The sequence below is a fragment of the Marmota monax genome, unplaced genomic scaffold, assembly GCF_021218885.2.
Source record: "Marmota monax isolate L192 unplaced genomic scaffold, Marmota_monax_Labrador192_F-V1.1 WCK01_AAM20220418_F8-fsc00005, whole genome shotgun sequence".
NCBI lineage: Eukaryota > Metazoa > Chordata > Mammalia > Rodentia > Sciuridae > Marmota > Marmota monax.
Window position 1 is genome coordinate 6,060,666 of NW_026692254.1, and position 23,189 is coordinate 6,083,854.

The following is a 23,189-nucleotide window of genomic DNA, read 5'->3' on the forward strand; positions in this document are numbered from 1 at the left end:
AATAGGACCTTCATGAAAGTGGCAGAACTGGATGGAGCAGAGTGAAGCAATTCCTCCCACTTGTTCTAAGTCCTGGATCCTTTCCAATTCAGCTTATCACGAAGGAGAAAGTATTACTGACCATGTCTTAGCAAAATCAAATGCTGTGTTTATGAGGGCTAACAAATAAACAAAGACCTGTGCTCCCTCTGCTGGCCCTCTATAGCAATATTGAAGTAGAAAGGAACCATAACCAGCATTGGCATCTTCAACAAATGCAAGTCAATCGGGGTACAATGGGAACAACTCTCATTTAATTTGGTTTTGGACATTCTTTGGTAAAAATCCATCTTTATAAACTTCTGATCAAGGTACTTGGAACTGCTTAAAACTAGACATTAAAATTAGACATACCTATAGTCCTTGACTACAAAATTGCTAGCTATGACTATAATAGTGATTTGGGGATTATCAACAGATTCCTCCCAGATTTTAAAGTTCAGGTACAATCTCTAGAGTGGTTCAGGAAAAAATATCTCAAGTCCAAGCAAAAGTTTCTTTTCTCTTTTGATTTTTAGGAGGAGCTTCCAAAAACTAAAGATTTACACTATTTATGTCCTTTTTGATAATGTCAAACATTAGACTAGATTCTCCAACTCATTAGCATGCAGAAGAATGACCTCATGGTGAACAGATGCACTTGGCTGTGAGCTGCAGTGATTACATCAGTCCCTCCCCAGCACTCGAGGGTGCCCATTTCAGTTAACCCTTTATAGGCCTTTCTGCTGGCCCCCTTCCTTGGTAACATGCTTGAAAACATGTTACCACATAGGCATGTGGGTTACATGCATATAAACATGTATGCATAGAACATATACGTGTTAATTGCAACAAATATTTAAATAATGGTTAAAATATTAACCATCTTATTAATTATATTGTATTAACTATAGCAATAAAACAGTTAATATTGTAACATTGGTTTATTACTGGTCAATAGGGAAGGCAAACCACAAGTTAGGTAAAAAGTTGTTCAAATACCAACTGTGTAATGGGTAATTGACAGAAAGAAGCAAGGTAGTTTTAAAACAACATTTTCTTATTCGGAAAATGAATATATATATATATTTTTTTCTTAAAGCCCTTTGACAAAAGCTAAGCACTTATGTATCAGCCTTCCATCCCTAGCTGCAGTTGACAAGGCATCATGGATAGAAGCACTTCCTTTGGCCACCCACTCCCCAGGGCTCCTTGGGTAGATAGCACCTGGGCAGGGAAGCTGTGAGAACAGGGCATTTCCCAACAGTGGCATCTCTGGGCACAACACATTCTTTTCAAAGGCTGATAGCGGGGCCTTTCTTTTAGCAGTGGGGGCTGCATGCCATGTATAACAAATATAGTGTGGAATAAATACACTACTCAGGTGACTCTCCCTCTTAAGGATAAAGCTTTTTGTTATGCATATACCAAAAAACAAAACAAAACAAAACCTAGGAGCGCCTAATTCCTCAGATTGTGCATATGCATGTGAGCAGAAGCCCAAGGCCTGCTTTGATGACAATGATGGCCAGAGATGGTCTGATTGGGTCCTAAGTGCACTGTGGGAGCTTAAGCTGCTCAGGGTCGATTTTTCCAGTTGGCTTGTTGCTTGGAAGGGCAGACTTCACCTCAGTTTCTTACTTTAAGCTGCCTGGCTCATCTGGGTTTGACTGTACTTGTCCCATGGAAAACAAAAAACAAAAACAAATGCTATGAATAAATAAAAAACATTTTCATCTGTAAAAGTACTAAGAGATGGGGATAAGGATTCCTCAAAAGCAAAGCTGGTGTGTAAATAAGAAGAGGATGGGGTTCTGAGAACCTGACTGTATGTGGTGCTGACATGTTACATCCTCATTATACCACCCCCACAATTCCAGTTCAAATCATTTTCCCTTTCTTCTTAATCATTTAAGGTTAGATACACAAAGTGTTAAAAGAGAACATTATGCACAGACTTAAAATCATACTGAAGGACAGATGTGATATACGTATAAAAGATTTTATCACTCAACACTGAATTCCCTAAACCATGAACATTATGAAACATAATACTGATGTTAATCTGACAAGATGAAGAAGTAGCATCTGTTTTTGATATCTGGCATTGGATTTCAAGTTCCTTTTGTAAAAGTTCCAATCCCCATACTCACATTCTGTTAGAATCTATTCTGGTAGGTAACTCTATAAAGAATATGACCTTTTCAAGCCCATTAACAATCCTCTCTAAGTAGATGTCATAAAATCTTAAATTATTCCTAGGGTCTCACTTAAGGTGTTATCTACACACTGACTCATTTGAATTGGTTTAAATAATTATGAAATTTTGGGAAAAGATCAAATTAATTTACATAGAGGCTAAAATATTCATAGAAAATAAAGCCCATCATTATTTGTTTTGATAACATCTTAATCTGCAACCTTAAGAATATAACAGTTGGGCTGCGGATGTGGCTCAAGCGGTAGCGCGCTCGCCTGGCATGCATGTGGCCCGGGTTCGATCCTCAGCACCACATACAAACAAAGATGTTGTGTCCGCCGAAAACTAAAAAATAAATATTAAAAATTTTCTCTCTCTCTCTCTCTCCCTCATTATGTCTTAAAAAAAAAAAAAAAGAACCAGACTAAAAAAAAAGAATATAACAGTCAAGGAATGTAAAAAATGCAATTATTTAAATTTTTCCTTTAATTTTTAGAAATGAAATGCTTTTTCAAGAGTTTTTTTTTTTTTTCCTGCACTGAAAAATCAAGTCCCAATATCTCATGAGGATGGGAAAAAGCTGAAGGAGATCTTTAAAAAAATCAGCTTGCTACAGATCCTTCATGTTCTTTAAGCAAAAAAAAAAAAAAAAAAAAATCAGAAAAAATTTTAAACCTCTAGCCAGTCTGGGTATGAAATCTTCATTTCCATTGAAACAGATTTTTTTTTTTTTTTTGGTCATAGAATGTTGGCAGAGTGTATAAAAGAATTCAATTCACAGCTGTTCTACTTTTTTAATGTAAGAAACATTAATCAAAGCTTTAAGTTATAAGCTTTTCTCATGTTGTTTAGTATTCCAGTTCAACAAAGATCAATAGAGGCCATCCCAGTGTTTCTTGACGCCTCACCAGGAAGCAGAGGCGTGATTATGTAAATCGCTGCTCCCGCACCTCTGCCAGCTTGCTTATCTTCCCAAGCCTTCTGCCTGCTGCTCCTGGCTCCCCGTGCAAGTGCATGCCTCTCCCTCTTATCTCCCAACAAAGCTCCGAGAAGCAAGGATTGAAGCCAGCGATGTTAAACAATGATGCATGGCTGATTTTATTTGTAAGTGATTTATTTCACTGAATTTATTTTTTTTCACTTTGTGTGTAAGATATTTGTTAAGTCAGAATAGGAGAAGTGAGGCAGTGTTCAGAGACAATTGACACAGGTTAGAAATCTATTAAGCACTCTCACGGATTGTGTTGAAATCCGCGGAAGATGACGGAAGCCCTGCATTGAGGGTTTCAACATGTGATCACTAAATATCCTATTTACTGTCTGAAAGGCAATTAATCTATAACTACATGCAAAAATTTACAATAATACTAGTCTTTGAAAAAAGAACTTATAGTAATCGTATCATCTTGTTAAGTGGCAGTGTAAATATTTTTTTTCAAATTGGAAATGTAAAAAGAGTTAAATGCCTAGAAATAAGGAAATCTATGGCAATGTTTGCAATTTGCCAGTGGCCTAATACATGAAAATGATTGTAAGCCAGTTTCTAAATGGTTTCCACACCAGGTGCTGCTCCAGTCAGTGGCTTGTCCACATGACACCGACCACTCCAGAGAGAAGTGTGCTTGCCGCACTCTGTAATGATGGGCCTGGGGACACTGTCCTTCCATGTCTCCTGCATTAATCCCTGACCCTAGTATCTCGACAGCATAATCCCCATTTAGCATTAGTAGCAACGGCTTCCACTGTGAGGAACTCTTTTTTGATAAGTAAGCACTGATTCGGGCATCGCTTTTAAACAACATGTTCCCAGCTCAGCAAGAAACTCACACTCCTGAATGAACCAGAGCACATTACTGAGAAAAAGTTCATTAACCTTGCTAGATTCGGGGGTTAACAGGATAGCTGAAAAAAGGAATGGAGTGAACAGCTCGGATACAAAACAAATTAAAATGAATGTCATCATTCCTTTTGATATTCATTAGTTGATTCAGAGGGAGAATGCTCTTCTTAAATTTGCAAGCATTTATCTGTGAAAAACAGGTGTACATCTGCTACTTGAATGCATCTTAAGCGTGTGAGAGGAGAATAATGTAGACACTCACCCGTTCCACTGAGGGAGTAGCTGGGAGAGGGAGAAAAGACTTGAGCTGCGAAATCCTCAAATGTCATGACTTCTCGGTGGTTCTGAATTATTGCTTCAAGATACAGCGCTCTCTCTTCATAGCTGAAGTAATCGGTTAAGGAGACAAATGCATTTGCAAAACAGCATGCATAGCTGTGACAGTCTACTTTGTTTTAAATACACTTATGCAACTTTGCTGTTTGTGTGTAAAGAACAGTATTTTGCAATCTCTTTAGCATTTTGTCAGAAAATTAAATATTCATCATAATTAGTAAGATATGGATTTTAACACTTAAGTTTCTCTTAAATTTTAAATACATTCAAAACTAGCTCCACTAAAAAATACAAAAACTAATGGTTACAGAATAACATCAAGGCATCAGTAAAATCCACTTAAGCAAACAAAAACAAGAAACATTGATTGCAATGGCATTTCCTTATGTTGACCATTGTGAGACAACCCTGGATCTTCATTTTCTATTTGGGTGGATAAAACATTCTTGTGAGATTACGGACATAATGAACAGATACTTCAAGCAAGAACTGGCGATATGAGGGTGAACACATTTTTAAAAAAATAAGAAAATGCAAGTTACTGGGAAGAGAAAAGGCCAGAAGGTATAGTCTGAAGGGACATCAGAGCCACTAACCAAAATAAACTCTAAATATTAGAAAATCAGAATTAATATGTAGGAGAATTTAGCAAACAGTGCACAATGCAATTGAGAGAAAAAAAAAGACTATTGGCTTTTAATTAAAATTGCAGTCTGGAACACACAGCATTCAAATGTGTAATCAAAAACCAGTCACCAATAAAACTTATAGGCGTAACACGCCGAAGCAACTTTCCAGCTGTCTTAATAGGACCCCTGCGTGTGGCAGTCTTTCACAGGGCAGAAAGCAAATCTTCCCCTTTTGTGTGTGGCTTCTGTTTCCTTGGAAGGTGAATCATGCACTTCCAATAACAGGATAACGTCAGAACAATCTGACAATGGATGAAGGCACCACACGTACGACTTTATGAATTAACACTTGGGGAAGTCGGCATGATGTCTCATTTTCCCCTTCTTTATTATCAATGCAAAAGTTAAAAGATGTGTTTTGGTCATTTTGAAAATTGTGCTAATTCTTCAGGAAATAGGGAATGTGGATCAACATCAGTTTGTAATTTGTAGCTCCAAGAGAGGAAAAAGTAATTTTAGCATTTCTCACTTTATCTTAAGACTACCTTTTCAAGATGGCCTCTTGAAAAATGTAAGTTGGTAATAATTATACCTTTCCAATTAGCTTCCAGTAGAGTCTGTGTTTTAAAATAGGCATGCACTTTTCTATTTTCTTTTGGTAAAGTATGCACATTGATTTCTAAATACGGATTCTTCCTCTTCCTACTCTGTTATATTCAAGGATGATTTCACACCAAGAGGTGACCAGAGACAATCTAGATCTGTGCCGTCTGATATGGTAGCCATTTATCACATGTGGCTATCTAGATTTAAATTTTAATTAATTAAAAGATAACATCTCAGTTCCTCTGTCCATTCTATTTCAAGTATTCAAAAGACATATGAGACTAGGGGTTACTGTTTGGGGTTTCCCAGAGATAGGGCATGCTCTTCATGGAAAGCAATACTAGAATTTCTCTTTAAGCTTGTTTTATGCAACTTTAAAATAAAAATAAAAAAAGAAGAAATGAGTTTGAAGAGTTCAAAAGTAGACCCTCTGATGATTTATAATCTGTCCTATAGATGGTCACAACAGCCCCAGGCCTGGGCAGCATGAGCCAGAACTAGCTCCACGGCTGTGGGCTGAACTCCTGGTGACTTGCCTTAATGAACAGACTGCCAAACTTCCTCAGCAAGAGGCGCCTGCTCAGACCCAATTCTAGAGGGACCTACTAATGCCATTCACGTCTCATTATGAACACGCTTATTCTGCACAGCACTTGGCTGTCGCCAAGGCTCGGCCCTCCGTGTATGGCCCCAGCAAGCCGCTGGTCTGAGGAACAGCAGGGCGTTAGGCCTGAGTGGCCGTCTGGCGAACAGGCACTCTGACACTAAGCTGGCACGTGCTGGCCCAGCAGGGGCTGAGCGAGGCGTGACAAATTACTCAAAGAGCTGAGCTAAACTTATGGCTGACAACCACCTGAGCCTTCGGACCGCCGTGGCCCGCTGTCAACGCTCAATTCATGGCTCCCCCTTTCAATCCACAGTCTGGTTGTGGGCCTGGGTTAGAGCAGGCACGTCCCTCTAAAGACCTGTCATGCTCTGCCTAGTATCGTCCTGCTGTTTCCTGAAAGGTCCCACTGAGTCCAACACATCCACATACAGTGCTCAGGACAATGGTGAACAAAATAGAAATGCGTGTGCATTTTGCTAAATACTCCATGGAAGGCATATCTGGAAAGTGGCTTGCTATGTTAATCAAACTCACAATCAAACCTACAAAAGGGATGCTGTGCATGATGCCAAAGAAATTGACCCCAGACAGCAGCCCATCATTCTCATCCTGGATGACACTATTCAACTGTCATAAGCTTGTCCTTGTCAAGGCTGAGAAATCTGGGCTTCCAAGAGAAAGTCCAGAACTACATTTACAGGGGGCAATAATCAAGTTTTGAGATTTTCTGACTCAGTGAATATTTATGGTCTGACTCTTAAACTAAGGCACTATGGAAGACAGAACAAAAAGTTCCTTCCAGAACTGGATACTAGAGGAAGAAGTGTTCATTTAGCAGAAGATCCCCAATCTTACCATTTATGTCCTGGACTGTCACATGTAGCACACGCTTCCCCAACCTCCTAACTGCAGTGTTAACAGTGCTAAACTGGGTGTTGTCATTTAGACAAACATCCATTAGGGCTTGGGGTGAGACCAAGACATCATGAAATGCATTTTACTTGTGGCCTAAGCCAGGGCATGTAAACACCATGATAAAGAGAAAACAAATATCATCCTAGCTCTGGTAACATTTAGAAACAGCCAAGAGACTCACTGATGCCAAAAAACCATTTCTTTTAGTAGCCTTAAAAAAATGTCACCCTTGGATCTTAACTGAATTTATTAGTAGAACTACCAGTAAGGGTGATTTGGAGCCATATTATCCAATATTTTCTTATCTAACAACTCTAGGGCTTCAGTGTTAGTTGCTTTCTATAAGAAAGGGCATCTGTAACTTAAATCTCAAAATACTTTTAAAGTCCTCCTCATGTGGAAGATATGTTAAAATGTACACTGAACATTGCCCACTGGTTGAAAGTCAGAGAACTCTGACTGAAAGCGGGTGGCTTAAGAAGCACCTAGTCACAAAATCTGGTATGTGTTTCAATGCTAGTCACTGCCCTTTTGTTCTATAAAAAGTCCAGTAACACATGAAACTTAGTTCTGTACTGAATTTCATTAAAGGTCACATATAGTAAGTACTTTTTTAAAGAGAAATTTGTCTCCTTGACTATTCAACTTAGAAAACATTCAAATTAGTAAGCAGAAATTCTTCTTGGTTTCTGGGTAGTTTTGAATTTCTTTAGTGACCCACTCTATCCATATTCCCATGTAGGGATCTTCTCAATTAGTAATAGTCCTCTACTTACATGTCTTCACTGGTTGTACTTTATCAAAAATTTCCAAGAGAAACAGACACACACTGCTAAATCTGTGTTGCAAGAGCCTGAGAATCCAAAACCATCCCTCCAATTTTATTTTGATTATTTGTTTCAATTTTTTAGAAATGATTGCAACAGCATGACTATAAGGAAGGAGCTTGCATTTTGATGGAAGAAGAGATTAGGTTTGAATTCTGGTCCTTTTCTCCTTAAGATGGAGTGCCTGGGGTAAACTGTTCCAACTCTTAGCCTTGGTGGTCTTACGTGCAAAATGGGAATACTGATGTGCTATCCAGGCTGCCTGGAGAACTAAAGAGAATCCTTAAAGCTTCTACCCAGGTTCCTGAAGAAGAAAGAAGTATGGTGAATTTGGATTGTCTGCTCCCTGACCCACTGAATATGGATTTATGGATGACATTCCAGAAAGAATGTAGTGGATAAAACAGGGGAAATTTCCAGTAGGGTTTTATTGCAAGCAAATCTCCTTATGTTAGATCCTCATGAACTGGAAAAGTCCTATGGCATCAATTTGACAGCAGGAAGTGGAAGGTCAAAGAGCTAAAGTGATTTATAGAGTCACAATTACTCTACGGTGGAATCAAGTCCAGAACCCAGGTCTCCTAACTTCCATTGCTCTCTGCAAAGTTGTGAATCCTAGCACACACAGCGTTAAGTTCAAGGTTGCAAAGTTGGGAGCTAAACTTTTAAATAGGACAATGTGGGCTATAAAAGTCAACTTGCAATTTATACTTCAGTACATAACTACTTAACATTTAAGGGGCATCTCTACCCACAGACCATGCTGATTTCATAAAATACAGAAAAACAAACTATTACCCCATTTTAATTTCTCTTTGCTTATTCAAACTCTGTGTTGGTTGACTACTACTTAGCATTTTAACCTTCCATATTTTGGAATAACTGTCTTACGGCAAAGAAAAAAGAGAATGGTTTATAAGATGCTGTGCTGCAAACTGCATTTTCTTTTTAACCGTTCTAATTCCTCTTGCCTGGACCTTCTCTTAATTTTCCAAGAGTAGACATGATAACTCAGTTTGGTAAAATGGCCTCAAGGGAAGTTTGCTTTATGACATCAGTGTGTACGTTTTGTACTTATCCTTAATTTTTATTCCTAACTCTTGTAGTTCTTTAATACCAACACAAGCAAGTCCAGAGCTGGCCACCTTTATAACATTGCCTAACCTCTAACTCTACAGCAGTCTTCTGCAAAGGAGGGGAAGCCATGTTTTGGAATCAACTGGGAGATATCAGACAACCACATACCTGTCTGAAATGTTCAGGCAACTTAGCCTTTTCTGCCATTGTCCTATTCCCCCAAGTATGTGAAGGACATGGACATGGAAGCTGAGTTCAAGTGATTTTCTAGAGTCAGTTATTCCATGTTAGTTTCTGTAAATGACCATAAACTGAGTGGCTTAGAAATGAATTCTTTCACTAGTTCTGGAAAACCAGAAGCTACAAATCTGCAGAGCCATGCTCACTTTATATCAGATGCTCCAGGAGAGATTCTGTTCTTGCTTTTCCTGTTCTTTTTTTTTTTTTTGTACTGAGGATCAAACTCAGGAGCATTTGACCACCAAGCCACATCCCCAGTCCTATTTTGTATTTGATTTCAAGACAGGGTCTCACTGAGTTGCTTAGTGCCTTGTCATTACTGAGGCTAGCTTTGAACTTGCAATCCTCCTGTTTCAGCCTCCCAAGATGCTGGGATTACAGGCATGTGCCACTGCACCTGTGTTCTGTGTATCTTTTATAAGGACACTTGGCATTCAGTTTAGCACCCATCTAGACAACCCAGAATGATTTTTATCAAAATCCTTAATCTATGCACAAGTTCCAGGGACTAATATTTGGACATATTTGGGGGGAGGTCACCATTTAGCCCACTCTATTTCTTGAGGGCACTGAATGAGGCAAGTTCAGGCAGGTTCATCCCTATATCACTCATACTTCTGAGCTTATAAACACTCTCCTTAAGTGGATAAAGGAATGCCTAGAATTTGTGTCTACTGCTTCAGGTTACAATATTACTAGTATAGTGGTATTATATTATAGTCCAGGTAAAGCAAATTGGAAGGAGAAGTTATAATTTGAAGTAAAATTATGTGTAGATGACAAAATAAGTGATATAAAACTTTTATAAGAATGTATGGGCAAATCCTTTATGACCTTGCAGTGTGGAAAATGTATGAAATAAAACAAAAACATGAACCATAAGGGAGAAGAAGTAAAGACGTAAAGTCTCAAGGTACTAAGGAGGAAGAAAGCATCTTGAAAACATAGCTGACAAAGGGTTAGTAGCTAGAATATGTAAAGAACTCTTAAAAATCCTGAAGGAAAAGACAATCCACTGGAAAAACTGGCAAAAGACCTAGGCATTCTCAGAGCTAAACTATGAATGGTCAAAAAGATACTCCATATGATTAGTAAACGGGGCTATTAGAAAAACAATGATATGCAATTTTATATATACCAGATTGGCAAAACATAAAACATGCAATGTCAAAGAGGATATGGAGTACAGGAACTCACAGAACCTACCAGTGGGAAGCAACTGGCTCAACTTCTCAGGGAGGCAATTTGGCATTATTCAGGCAAGGGAAGAGATTAAAGTTCTAGGGGTCGATAAACCACTCTTTGGTTGTGAACTCTTGCACATGTGTGCTTGTTTAAAAAAGTTTATAACTATAGATAGAAAGTTTTTGCTGCAGATACCAGCAAAAGAACAAGGGGGAAATAAGCTGTTTTTAACTTTCTTGAGAAAAAAAAAAGCAAGTCACTCAAGAACACATTTAATGCAATTCTATTCATATAAATGTTAAAAGCAAGTGATAGTGAAGAATATTGCCCAGGGCTACCTCCATATGTAGAACAACAACAAAGAAGAGCAAGGAAATGATAACCATCTCTGGGCTGTGAAGGAGGCAGTACACAGGAGGTTTCAAATACATTGGTACAAATGGGGAATTAATTCAGAGACATGTTTTAGCATTCTTTAGTACTTATGTAAATGTTATGTTTTCTAGCATGTATGCATATTTCATAATAAAAATAAGTGATATGGTGGGAATGGAATATAGAACTAATCAAATGGATCTTTTTTCATCCATTAGAAAGATGAAATGAACTTCCTTATGTTTGTTAGGGAGAACAATGATTTAAAAAGTCCATTAGATTTAGAGAAAGTATACGTATACAAGATGTGCTATTTTTAGGGCCTTTGTTTCAGAAATAGACCAGAATGGCGGAGCTCAACATTTTCAAAAAGTCAGAGGAACTCTGTCAGATGGAATTCAAAGAGCTCATGTCAAACACAGACACAAATGGGGGTGGAGGTACTATACCAGAAAAATACACTTTTCTATATAAATTCTTTTTCAAGATAGAGCTACCAGGCACAAACACCAACAAAATGGGCTGGGCAGAATCTGGGAATGGCAGAAATATTACATATCTATCTATCTATCTATCTCTATCTATCTATCTATCTATCTATCTATCTATCTATCTATACATATATCTTGTGTTGGTCAGACTTTCATTGCTGTGACTAAAATATCTGACAAGAGCAACTTAAAGAAGGAAAGATTTATTTTGCTCCATGGTGTCAGAGGTCTCAGTCTATGGTTGGCTGGCTCCAAGGCAGAAACATCATGGTAGAAGGGCATGGCAGGGAGAAGCTTCTCAGCTCATGATAGTCAGAAAGGAGGGAGGAAAGAGTGGAAATTGGGAGGGGAAGAGAGAAAGAAAGGTGGGGACAGGGAGAAGGTTAGGGACAAGATAAAGTTCCCAAGGTAATGCTCCTGTGACCTACTTCCTCCAGCCATGCCCCACCTATCTACAGTTACCACCCAGTAGTCCATTCATATTATTGATCTATCAAATGGATTAATACACTGATGAGGTTACAGCTTTCAAGATCCAATCATTGACTAAAAAGCCCCATCTCTGTATCTTGACACATTGGGGGCCATGCTTATAATATATAAGTTGTAGGGGACATTCCATGCCCAAACTATAATAGGCCTACATGTATGATTTCTCTACATGGTCCTAGTCTGCTCAGAAAACTTGATCTAAAGTAACTTTGTCATTTTTAAAAAACAAAACTATCTTCACTCAAATGTTCATTCATTAAAGAAATATGTACTGGGGTGGGAGTGTGGCTCAGTGGTAGAGTGCTTATCCTATCATGCACAAGGTTCTGGGTTCAATACCCTGCCATTCAGGGAATTTAAAAAAAAAAAAAGGGAAAGGAAAGTGTGCTGAATGTCCAGTCTATCCATCTGTGCCGGTTGGTAGTAGGCATGTAATTTAAGATAAGAGGAGGCCACCCCACGTTCAGCATACCCCTATGACACTATTTAAAAGACAAGGTTGAAGAACAAGGCAAATTGTCCTTATACTGGTGCCAGGAAGGAAGAGGGACACAGCAGGTCAGAGACCTCTCTGAAGAGGTGGCAGAGGAGCAGTTACCCAAGAGTGAGGTTGGGTAAGGTGGCAAAAGCACTGTAGGCACAGAGAATGACATGAGTTGGAAGGGGATGGAGTGTTGTAAGGAGGAGAAGGAAGACTGGAGCTGTGGAGTGGAGAGAGGTGGCAGGAGGTGCAGGTCAACCATGGGCTGGGTCTGGGTCTGGGTCTGAATGGTTTCAGTCCAGAAAGCAATGTGATATGTGATCTCACTTTAGTATTTAGATGGCACTTGGAAGATGTGCACCACTAAGGAGAATTTAGAGTAGCTTGAAGGTCTGAAGGGGTCAATGCTGACTGGTACCACTATGTTCCACTAATATGGAGGTATAAGCACCTCCATATTCCACACTTACTCTTTGCATTTCAGAAAATAGATATATAATATATATGTTTTAGGCATATAATACACACACACACACACACACCTGGGCTGTAGAAAGATAAAGGTTACTTACAGATTTGAAATGACCAGGACATCTGAAAATGGGCTTCAGCATAATTAGGAAGAATTGGCGCAGAGAGGGTCATGTAGGGTGATATAATATATATATTATATTATACACACACACACACACACACATATACACACACACTGTGTTCACTGTGGAGTAGAGAAAGAGTTAGAGGAAGGTGGTTTGTGTTTATGCACAGAAAGGCCTAGAAGGGAGATAGATAGGTGGAAAAGAAGTTAGTGAGGAGGAAGAGGTGGTGGGGGCTTCAGAAAGGCAATGGTGGAGAGAATGGTGGAGAAAAGGAAGAGAAGCTGCATGGGGCAGAGGTGCTGTGTGGGGCAGACACCTCTGGGCATGGGGTGCCCGCCATTGGTGAATGGGAGGCAAAAAAAGTCAGGGTACAACTCAGGAATCATTACTCAGGTGAGTATGAGAATGGTGTAGATGCTGATGAAAAGGGCCTGGGGAGGGAAGGCAGGGTTATTAGGGGTTAGGAGATGATCTTGGAGGATGGTGGTGGGGAGACTGCAATGCTGGGAAGCCCTGCTCCCACACTAGAGGGTGGGCAGAGGTAAAACAACAGGAAAGGGAGAGGGAGGGATGGAAAGAGAGCAGCTTGGCAAGAAGTCACAGGAGAAACATTTCTGGGAAAAGTAGCTGAGCCTCTTCTTTGATGCCCTTTTGTATCCTTAACACTTCCCCTGGCACCTGCCACTTGGTGAGATGCTCCACAGGAGGGTTTGGTTAGCATTTTCTTGCTAGAGATAAATGGATGAAACTCCATATGATCAAGACAGGAACAGAGAGAGACCAGTTATATCCTAAAGCCATACATTATTTCCATAAAAGTTTTGTTTGTTTTTCAGTGTAATGCAAATTTAAATGTGAAGACCAGTTAAGGCCCAAATAAATAAATGTCACAGCCTGGTGACAGATTTAGAGAATGACTTTACTAAACAATGTAACCACATAAAATGGATGTTTTGGAAAAGAAAATTAAACATGGAAAGGTATAAGACATTAGGTTTCAAGCCCTAATGATACCCTCCCTACTAGAGAGGAAGAGTTCACCACTGCTCAAAAAGAAGAAAATACCCATGTAACTAAGTTTAAGAATAATTCTGAGGAAATGATAAGAACAAATGGAAATGGGAAAAAATAGATTTTCTTTAGGCTATTAAATTACAGGCTTTTGGAGGTCTACTCTTGTGTCATTATGTCGCTCCAGCATGGAGAACTAACACTCTCCTTCTTCGAATCTGAGATACTCCAAGGGTGCAGTAGACTTGGTCTATATTTTTACTGGAAATGTTCAAACCAGTTCTTCCCAGGGGATTGATTTGTGAAGGAGCACATCCTTAATTATAGCATTTTCCATTTCCATCCTGTCCAATTCTCCCAGTGCACCTCACCTTCTGTAAATCACCAAGCGAGAAAATGCCCCGTGATACTGTCGCTCAAAATCTCACATCAGTAAAAATATAAGTGACAAGAAAATTAGTCATTCGGGCTATTTCAAGACTAGTGAAAGTGCTGTCAAATTGGGTGAGAAAAGATTCAACAGTCTACTTCGCTGATGAAAACGACTGAAGAAGTGAGGAATCAATATGAACAATAGAAAACCTGAGAGTTCTGCCACGTTTATGCCAATAACTTGATTTCTGGGAGGAAGGGAGTCAATGTCACTTGAACTGTTTCTCTTTCACAGGTTTTTCACTTGTCCTAAAGATATGATCTTGATCTTAATTATAGAGATGACCACTGCTGACATTTTGTTGGCATTTAATATCCACAAAGTAACAACTAAATTGGAAAACAATTAGAAACGCAGAACCATCTCGAAATGCTTTGAATCCTGTTTGTGGCAAAGCATTAAAAAAAGCATACAATTAAATAGCAATATATATGGATTTTAAACTAACTTTATCATCACTGGCTACAAGTGGAAAAAAATTATTAAATAAATCACATTACAGGTATTATTAATGCAATATAATTTGAATGGAGTTACCTAATATTTACTCTTTAACTACTCTGATCTTGAAGGCAAAAGCCACTTCCCTTTGGTCTACAGATCAGTTTGTATCTAGGTTGATTCTAAGAATAAAATATAGTCATGATGATATATGTTAGATCATCAGAAAACAAAACTGACAAAAACCAAAAAAAAAAAAAAATCATCTATGGCAGGTATTCTGGTTATGGTGGCATCAGAATATTCTCAACTGCTGCCCATGGACAACCTGACTAGGCCCAGGCTTGGCAGAAGTAAATTTTGTGGTCCAAAGAATTTGCCTCAGGATCTGAACAGATTTTCTTGATTTTTCATATCTGAAAGTAATTTTTGGAGAAATAGTTCATTTTCATGATGTTTATAAATTTTGAGCCATTATTAAGTTTTTTCTTCTGTGCTTTAAAAATAATAAAAATACACATATTTAGAAGGAGAAAATTATATATAACATAAAATAATTATAAATGGCTTAAAGGCATCTGAGTTTTCCAGGAAGATATTCACTTAATACAAAATTATCAGATGACAAGAAAAACTGAAAGAAAAGTTAGGGGTTTACCAAATGACAGTGACCTACAAAATGAGGAAAAAGGCTCATGTGAAGCTTGCTAAATGAACTTCCCGGCCTATTCAGACTGTTGGAGTGGATGCACTGGGTGTTCCTGTATACCTGAAGGATAAATATCACTGCTGACCTGCACCTGAAACTCAATACACACCATAGACTTATCAGAGCTAAAAAGTAATGCCACAAATATGGAAACTTAACTGGAAATTTTGGGGAATTCTAATAACAAAGCTCTTCCATGACCCAAAGTAGCAAAACTATGCTTGCCACTTCATATTAAAGCCACTGATTTTTGACTATTAGAAATAGTACCTTGGGCTGGGGATGTGGCTCAAGTGGTAGCGCGCTCGCCTGGCAAGTGCGGGGCGCTGGGTTTGATCCTCAGCCCCACATAAAAATAAAATAAAGATGTTGTGTCCACCGAAAACTAAAAAATAAATATTAAAATAAATAAATAAATAAACAGTTAAAAAAAAATAGTACCTGATGCATTTACTTGCTTAGGCAGAAGCCACACAGTGTGGACACGGAGGTTGAGCCACCACTTGGGATGGCACCAAGAGATATCTTCAGGACTGCTTGGACTACAGGCACAGTCAGCCTGTCAACACATATTGGCTCTGTGCAAACTCCAAAGGGTCAGATGAGAATGGGGACATTGGTCTCATTAGCATCATGACTGGGAAAGTGATTTTGAGCAGCTGGAGGGCAAAAATACCTCTTTTACTTCTTTACATCTGTCTCAGCATTTGCTTCAACATTTGGGAAAAAACAAACAAAGCAAAAGCAACAACCAGGAAGTATACATTAGTTACTTAAATATTGTAATGGGAATTCTTTTTCAATGCTGCAGATGGAACCCAGGGCGTGCACATGCTGGGCAACTGCTCTACCATTGAGCGGTATCCTCACTCCCTGTGGAGGGAAATTTTGATGTTTTGCTATCAAGGGTGGTCACAAAAATTCCCAGGGGCTGCTGAAATTACTTTGATTTCCTAGCACGTTCAACTGTGCTATTCTATACCTTCTGCTCATTTTGATTCTATTCTATGAAAAGAAAAAAAATATACACATATAGTACATTAATTTGCTTTGATGAAAGACTAGCTCTGTGATTGGGGATGTCACTGAAGTGCTTTCCAATGAAAAGAGTAGAGAAATCATCTACCTCCTGAGGAATCCCCAGCAGAAGCACACTGGGTTGAATATCTCATAAGGTGACCATGCATTCCTGTGATATTCCTAATTGGTGGTGAGTAAGGTAAATTGTCTATCATGATACCAGAGGAAGACAAAGAAAAATACATGTTGAGGTCTCTCATGGTCTTTTTATAGAGGATGAAATTGAAGGGCACATTAAATGTGACAAAAATGAAGTGAGGTGTTTTATTCTAGGCCCCTCAGATAGTACCAGTAACCTGACTTGTAAGTCCTGGCTCCCAGCGACAGCTCTCCCTCTTGACATCAAGAGTTTCCTCCAAAAGAAGAGACAGTGACAGCACCACTAACAGAAGCCAAGTTCTACCCACTCAGGTTTTAGTGGAAATTGAAGGACGAAATGAAAGCCTTTCCCACCAACTCCAATCAAGATACTATCATTCAACAAATTCAGAGGAAAGAAAGTTTATGATGTTTAGAAAGATTTTCTCTGCCTAATAACTAAACAAACCTCAATGCTTGCATCTCAAGTGTCTTTGATCTTACCACACCAGTGAGAGAAACCTCTGTGGGTCAGAGTAAGGACAAGAGTGACAGTTTCACTAAATTACATCATTGTGGCTATAAGGTGAGGGTCTTTGCAGTATGGTGGCACACCAGGCCCTTTTATCCTGCACATATTAATGCAGAGGCTTCTGTCCCTGTACTCATTTCTTTCTTAGAATTCTCCATGACTGACTGGTCTGTGTGCTGGTGTCCTCCTGCACCCTGTATCTGGTGAGGGCTAATGGGGGATGCTATGTGTGTGCTTCTTGTCCTCCAGTACCTCTGGGTGTCATCATTATGCACGTGCTATAGTAGCCACTTGGCTTTCACTTGACATGGATAGCACTAGTGTCCCTCAAGTGGTTGGTTATAGGGAAGCAATTTTCTATGTGAGCTGTGACTAGATCTGGCTCAGGATGGAAAGTGGGAAGTAAGAAGAGGGATTGTGTTCCATCTTCTTTTGTACTTGGAGGACATGTCATCAGGTGCAGAGCAGACATTAAGTTTCTTCTGACATTTGGACCACACATTCAATATTTCCTCAACATTTTAGTAGGTCCTTCTGATACCTAAACATTTTCAACTTTTAAGAGTAATACTAAAAAAAAAAAAAAAAAGAGTAATACAGAAGGACACAATAAGGCGAGGGGCACTAGGGAAGAATAGGTTACCTTAGATTAGGTAGAGGGAAGTGATGGGAGGAGAGGGGAGGGGATGTGGGGATAGGAAAAATAATAGAATGAAACAGACATTATTACTGTATGTATATATGTGACTGCATGACCAACATGATTCTGCAAAATGTGTACTCAGAAAAATGAGAAATTATATCCCATCTATGTATGATATATCAAAGTGCATAAATGCATACTACTGTCATGTAAAACTAATTAAAACAAATTTGAAAATTAAAAGAAAAGAGTTAATACAGAAGGAAATAAGGAAACAAGACTGTCCCACTGGGAACAAAGATCAGAATTAGAAATCTCTCATGATAATGCATGCTTTCAAAAGAAAATGTCAAATAAAAAAGGATGAATGTTTATATTTTGATTTTCTATGTCATATTGTGGGATTATACTACTTTGCACTTTAATGAAAACTGTCTGCTTTTACATTTTATATGCAAAGTTTCCTGTTCAAGATCTCCTTCAATCTGACTAAAATATACCCTTAAAATGTACAAAAAACGGAAACAACCCTGAATGCTGTTAAACATAACATTCCCAACTCATATAATTGTCTGGGACTTTCCACATTTAAGCCTTATAGAGTCACTTGATATTATCTTCATGACTAAAAATATAACTGCAGTATTACTTAAAATTATAATCAAATCAATCTCTTGCAAATTAAGACACTAACTCTTGGAAAAGTAGCCAAATTGAATTAGGTGTGTCTTTTCTTGATAGATCAAAAGCAGCTCCATTAAGTCAGCAGTTTTTATATTAATGGCATGAGACATGGTCCAGATGAGGAAAATGTCTTTGGGAGCCATTCTGTATTTTATTTAAAGAGAGATGGAGATGCTTCTCAGTTTATAAAGGAAGCAGAGTTGTATTGCAGGTCCCTAGGCCAGAAGATCAGGTCTGATCACACTGTGGCAGTCCACCACACCAGAAAGCCCAGCTTCATCTTCCCTCCTTATTCCTTATTTCTTTCCATAATTGTGTCTGTCACCCACCCATCCATCATCCATCCTTTGGATATTTACTCTTAGTGAATATCCTAGATAGACATAATTTTTCCTTCAAATAAAAGAAAAGCACTTCCTTTCTATTAGACCCTCTTCTAAATCCTTGTTTCTAAGAGTATTTTGGAGGATTCTCAAACACATCATGGTAAGGTTACTTTATAATTAGCCTGAGTTCTGTTTGAACTATATCTCAGAATAAAAAATATGGAATCATTATGAAATAAAACCAATTTATCCAGTGTTGGCATGATGCTCTCCACTTATAAAGCCCTTTTATAGCCATGAACTCATCAGACCCTTTGGGAAACCTCAAACCACAGATAAGAAAGCAGAGGTAGAGATGATCTGGAGCTCACCCAGCTAATAATAAGCAGGGCTCAACCCTGAGTCCAGACTGAGTTGTGATGCATGGATGGGTGAATTGCCCTGAGGCCATAGGCAAAAAACTTATTCCAAAAAATGTATATACCCTCAAATGCTGGCCTCTTTCTCCTCCCTTACACATTCAGCTTCATATTTCAAATTTCTTTTTAGTTAGGAAGTTTGAAATGTTCAATGTTAAGTTAATTTACAAATACTATTGCTTCGTTCTGACAGAAGAATGAGAATAGACAAACAGATCCTTCTGTTTCCTTCCAGAAGCAAAGTAGCACAAAATAAATTGGCAATTTTTATAGCTAATCTGGCATAAATGGTGACTTCCTAGCTAAATTATTATCTGTATTACTGATGGAAGAATCCAGAATTTGAAGTAATAAGCTATATTAATTCAATCCTTTCCTTTATGCATCAAGGTTTGGGAAATTTAAATGAGCTCATTTAAGTAAAAATTACTGGGCTTATTTCTGACCACATTTTGAAGAAAAATAATGCAGAATTTCAAAGTTTTATTAATTGACTATTTTGTATGAACATTTTCAATGAGAGAACGATTTAGCACCATCAGATATGGATTATTAAATCATAACATGCTTTAACATGCTATGTTGAAGAGAACAACAGAGCTTTCCCATAAAGATCCATGTGGCTTTTGCTCCACAATCAAACACTGAGAAGCAGCAAGATTTCTTCAGCTGCCATCTTCCAAGAGTAATAAAGCTTCTGGAAAATCCTTACTTTTAATTATGTACCACTTTGTGTCATTAAAAAAAAAACACTGAAGAGGGTAAAATCATTTGTGCAATGACTCTGCATAAAAGAGGGACTAGAAATTCAGGCCTGATGTTTCATATGCCATCGAAGAAAGCCTGGTTAAAATAAAACACTGATTACAGATGCAAGTGTTTACCTTACTCTAACCAAGATATCATTCCAGCAGAACTCAGGCTAATGATACTGCAACCTTGCCCTGATATGTTTTAGACTTCCCCCAGTACTATAACATTCAGTAAATGGTTGAGTATCACAGGAGTCAAGACTTAAGACTGAAGAACAGTGATGTAGGAAGCATTTGATAAAAATTATAGGATGGGATGAATGAATGGGTGGATGGATGGATGGATGGATGAATGGATGGGATATGTGGATTGATGTGATGAATGGATGGATAAATGAGTGGGCTGATGGGATGGCTACATGGATTGCTATATAGCTGTAGGCAAGTCATTTGCCCTGAGAACTCCCATCTCCTCATCTGTACAAGGGGGTTCTGAGGTGACCTACAGGACCATGTTGCAGTGAGGCAAATGATGACATATATATATACCTGTTTTATCATAGCAGCAGCTATTGGTACTTGTAGTACTCTAGGTTGCATGAAGCAGCTGGAAAAAGAGAAACAAGGTGTTTGGAGCCCTGGCATCACAGAGAAAAAGCACTTGAAGATGGGCTTGGGCCTGTGCACTCATGCATTCTGACTCTGTGGTTAGGCATCTGGCTTAGAGTTACGGGCCTTGCCAGCAAGAGTAAGGCAGGATGATCTTCCCCTTTATGGGTAAAAGGTTTTATGACCTCCTTGTCCCAAGGCCTGAATGCTTCATCTAACATTTGAGAAATATTTCAGGGGATGTGTTTTTCTTGATTAAAAACTGAAATATGGGGACTAGGCACTAGAACAATGTCATTTGAGTTCTAAAAATGTGAGTCCCCCCTAGAGTATATTCTAAAACTGATCAAGTATATTGGTGATTTACATTGTAATTGATGTTTCTGACTGCTCTCACCCACCCCCAATGACTGTGTAGAACTATCATTTTGGAAACCTCTTTCTATTCCTATACTGCTTTTACCTTCCTGACTTCCCACATCCATGTGAGACAGCACAGATGGAGTCTCACTCTTTTCTGAAACATCTTGCATGTATGTCCCTGGGGCCACCAGTACACATTTTCTGTAGACCCCAATGGTCAAGAAGACTACATGAATTAGAGAACTTTTTTTTTTTTTTTGGTCCTGGGGATTGAACTCAGTGGCACTTGGTCATTGAGCCACATGCCCAGTACTATTTTGTGTTTTATTTCAAGACAGGGTCTCAGCGTGTTGCTTAGTGCCTTGCCATTGCTGAGGCTGGCTTTGAAATTGTGATCCTTCTGTCTCAGCCTCCCAATACACTGGGATTACAGGCGTTCACCACTGCACCCAGCTATGAGAGAACATTTTAAAAAATACTTTTAGAGGGGCTGGGGATGTGGCTCAGTGGTAGAGTGCTTGCCTAATATGCATGAGGTGCTGGGTTTGATCCCTGGCACAACTTAAGTATTGTGTCCATTTATAAATTTAAAAAAAATATTTTTACATATTCTTAATCAGTGGTAATTATTTTTTGAGTTCATGAAGGGCATAAAAGACATGTAAGTCATGGCCCCTCTCTGAAGTAGGCTTCTGGGTTGTGCTTATAAATAAACTAGGCATTGAGGGAAGGGAGCTGGCTCTAACATTTGGTGTAGTTGGAGGGTTTTGTGAAGCAAATAAATAAATAAATAAATAAATAAATAAATAAATCAGATTGAGTGAAATCTACACAGGAATAATGAGGCATTTCCCAAGAAGCCATGCCCCAAGAAGTAGGGGAACATAAGATACCCTCATAAGTAGGAGTGAGAGGCACAAGAGTCTAGACCAACACTAGTACTGGGAGTTAGCATTGAGGACCCTGAGAAAAAACACTTGACTGACAGGCAAGAAAGAAAGGGAGGTGTGACTTGGTTCAGGTGTCTTCATAGAAAGCCCCAGAAACCATCTTGGGTGATACCTCTGGGAGGAGGAGGAGTCCAGATAGGCAGAGGACATTTCAAAGACCAGACAGTGCAGAGAAAATGAAAATTTAATCATGCATCATACTTTATAATTTCTAAAACTTTAGGTATAATTTGTAAACTGTTGTAAGTTACTATAAAATTATCCTTGAGACTGAGGGATGGAAACATGCAAAACAAATTTAAGCATTATGAATACAGATAATACTAATGTACCATATAATGCAAAACTGCTGAACAGTAGATTCTAAACTTTCTTGCCACAAAGAAACAACAGGTATGTAAGGTGGTGGATATGCTAATTAGCCTGATTTACTCATTCTGATGTATACATGTATAACATCACATTATACCCCATAAATATATGCAATTGTTATTTGCCAATTAAAAGAAAAATTAAAAATGAAGTAAGTATTGTTTTATTCTGATTCTCAAAGTGAGCACATGTTGCCATATCACGAACATCATGGAGAGAGAATGTGTACACCTCTGGAAGCAGCAATGCTTTCTAGAATAGACCTGTGTCCTATGTGTTACATCTACATGAAGTTCAAGTAAAGGTTACATGTTTAATGAGAAGTATCTGCTAATATGACTTGCATAGATTTAATAAGAGCAATAATAAGTGAGGTTCACATCCATCAACTTGTAGCTAATGATAAATTGTATTTAAATCATTGAAATACTAAATCTGTTTTTTTTTTTTGGTGCTGGGGATCAAACTTGTGAATTATAGGGAAATCATAAATCTTTTTTAAAAAAATATTTTTTAGTTGCCAGTGCATTATTTATTTTATTTCTTTATTTATATGTGGTGCTAAGGATAGAATCCAGGGTCTCACACATGCCAGGCAAGCGCTCTACCACTGTGCCACAACCCCAGTCCCAATCTCTTTTATTTTTAAAGCAGTTGGTGAGAGAAATCCTAGGGGCCGTGAAAAAGGAACTACTAAGCTGGAGGGTTAGTGACTGCTTTCACTGTGAGAATTCAGCAGGACAGCAAGCCACATTTTCTGTGATGATCGAACCACCACTACAGAATATAATACCTAGGTCAATTTGCTACAGAGATGGGTCCTAGGATGTGATTGTCTTATTGAGTCTGTCGATGAGCAACTGCTAGGA

General features: G+C 38.5%; 1 protein-coding gene across 9 annotated transcripts in view; it reads right to left on the bottom strand.

The window, feature by feature from the left end:
* The window catches only part of Ralgapa2 (Ral GTPase activating protein catalytic subunit alpha 2), a 334,911-nt gene that overhangs the window by 18,036 nt on the left and 293,686 nt on the right, over positions 1-23,189 (bottom strand). For 8 of the 9 annotated variants that reach the window (XR_009226010.1, XR_009226009.1, XR_009226008.1 and 5 more), the window contains one exon: positions 4,321-4,442. Coding sequence is in view for 6 of the 9 variants with exons in the window: in XM_046435038.1 (XP_046290994.1) it covers positions 4,321-4,442 (122 nt within the window). In the remaining 3 variants the exon portion in view is untranslated. Of the gene's footprint in view, positions 1-982; positions 1,689-4,320; positions 4,443-23,189 lie in introns of those variants that run through there. The other variant, XM_058576488.1, reaches the window with a different exon arrangement.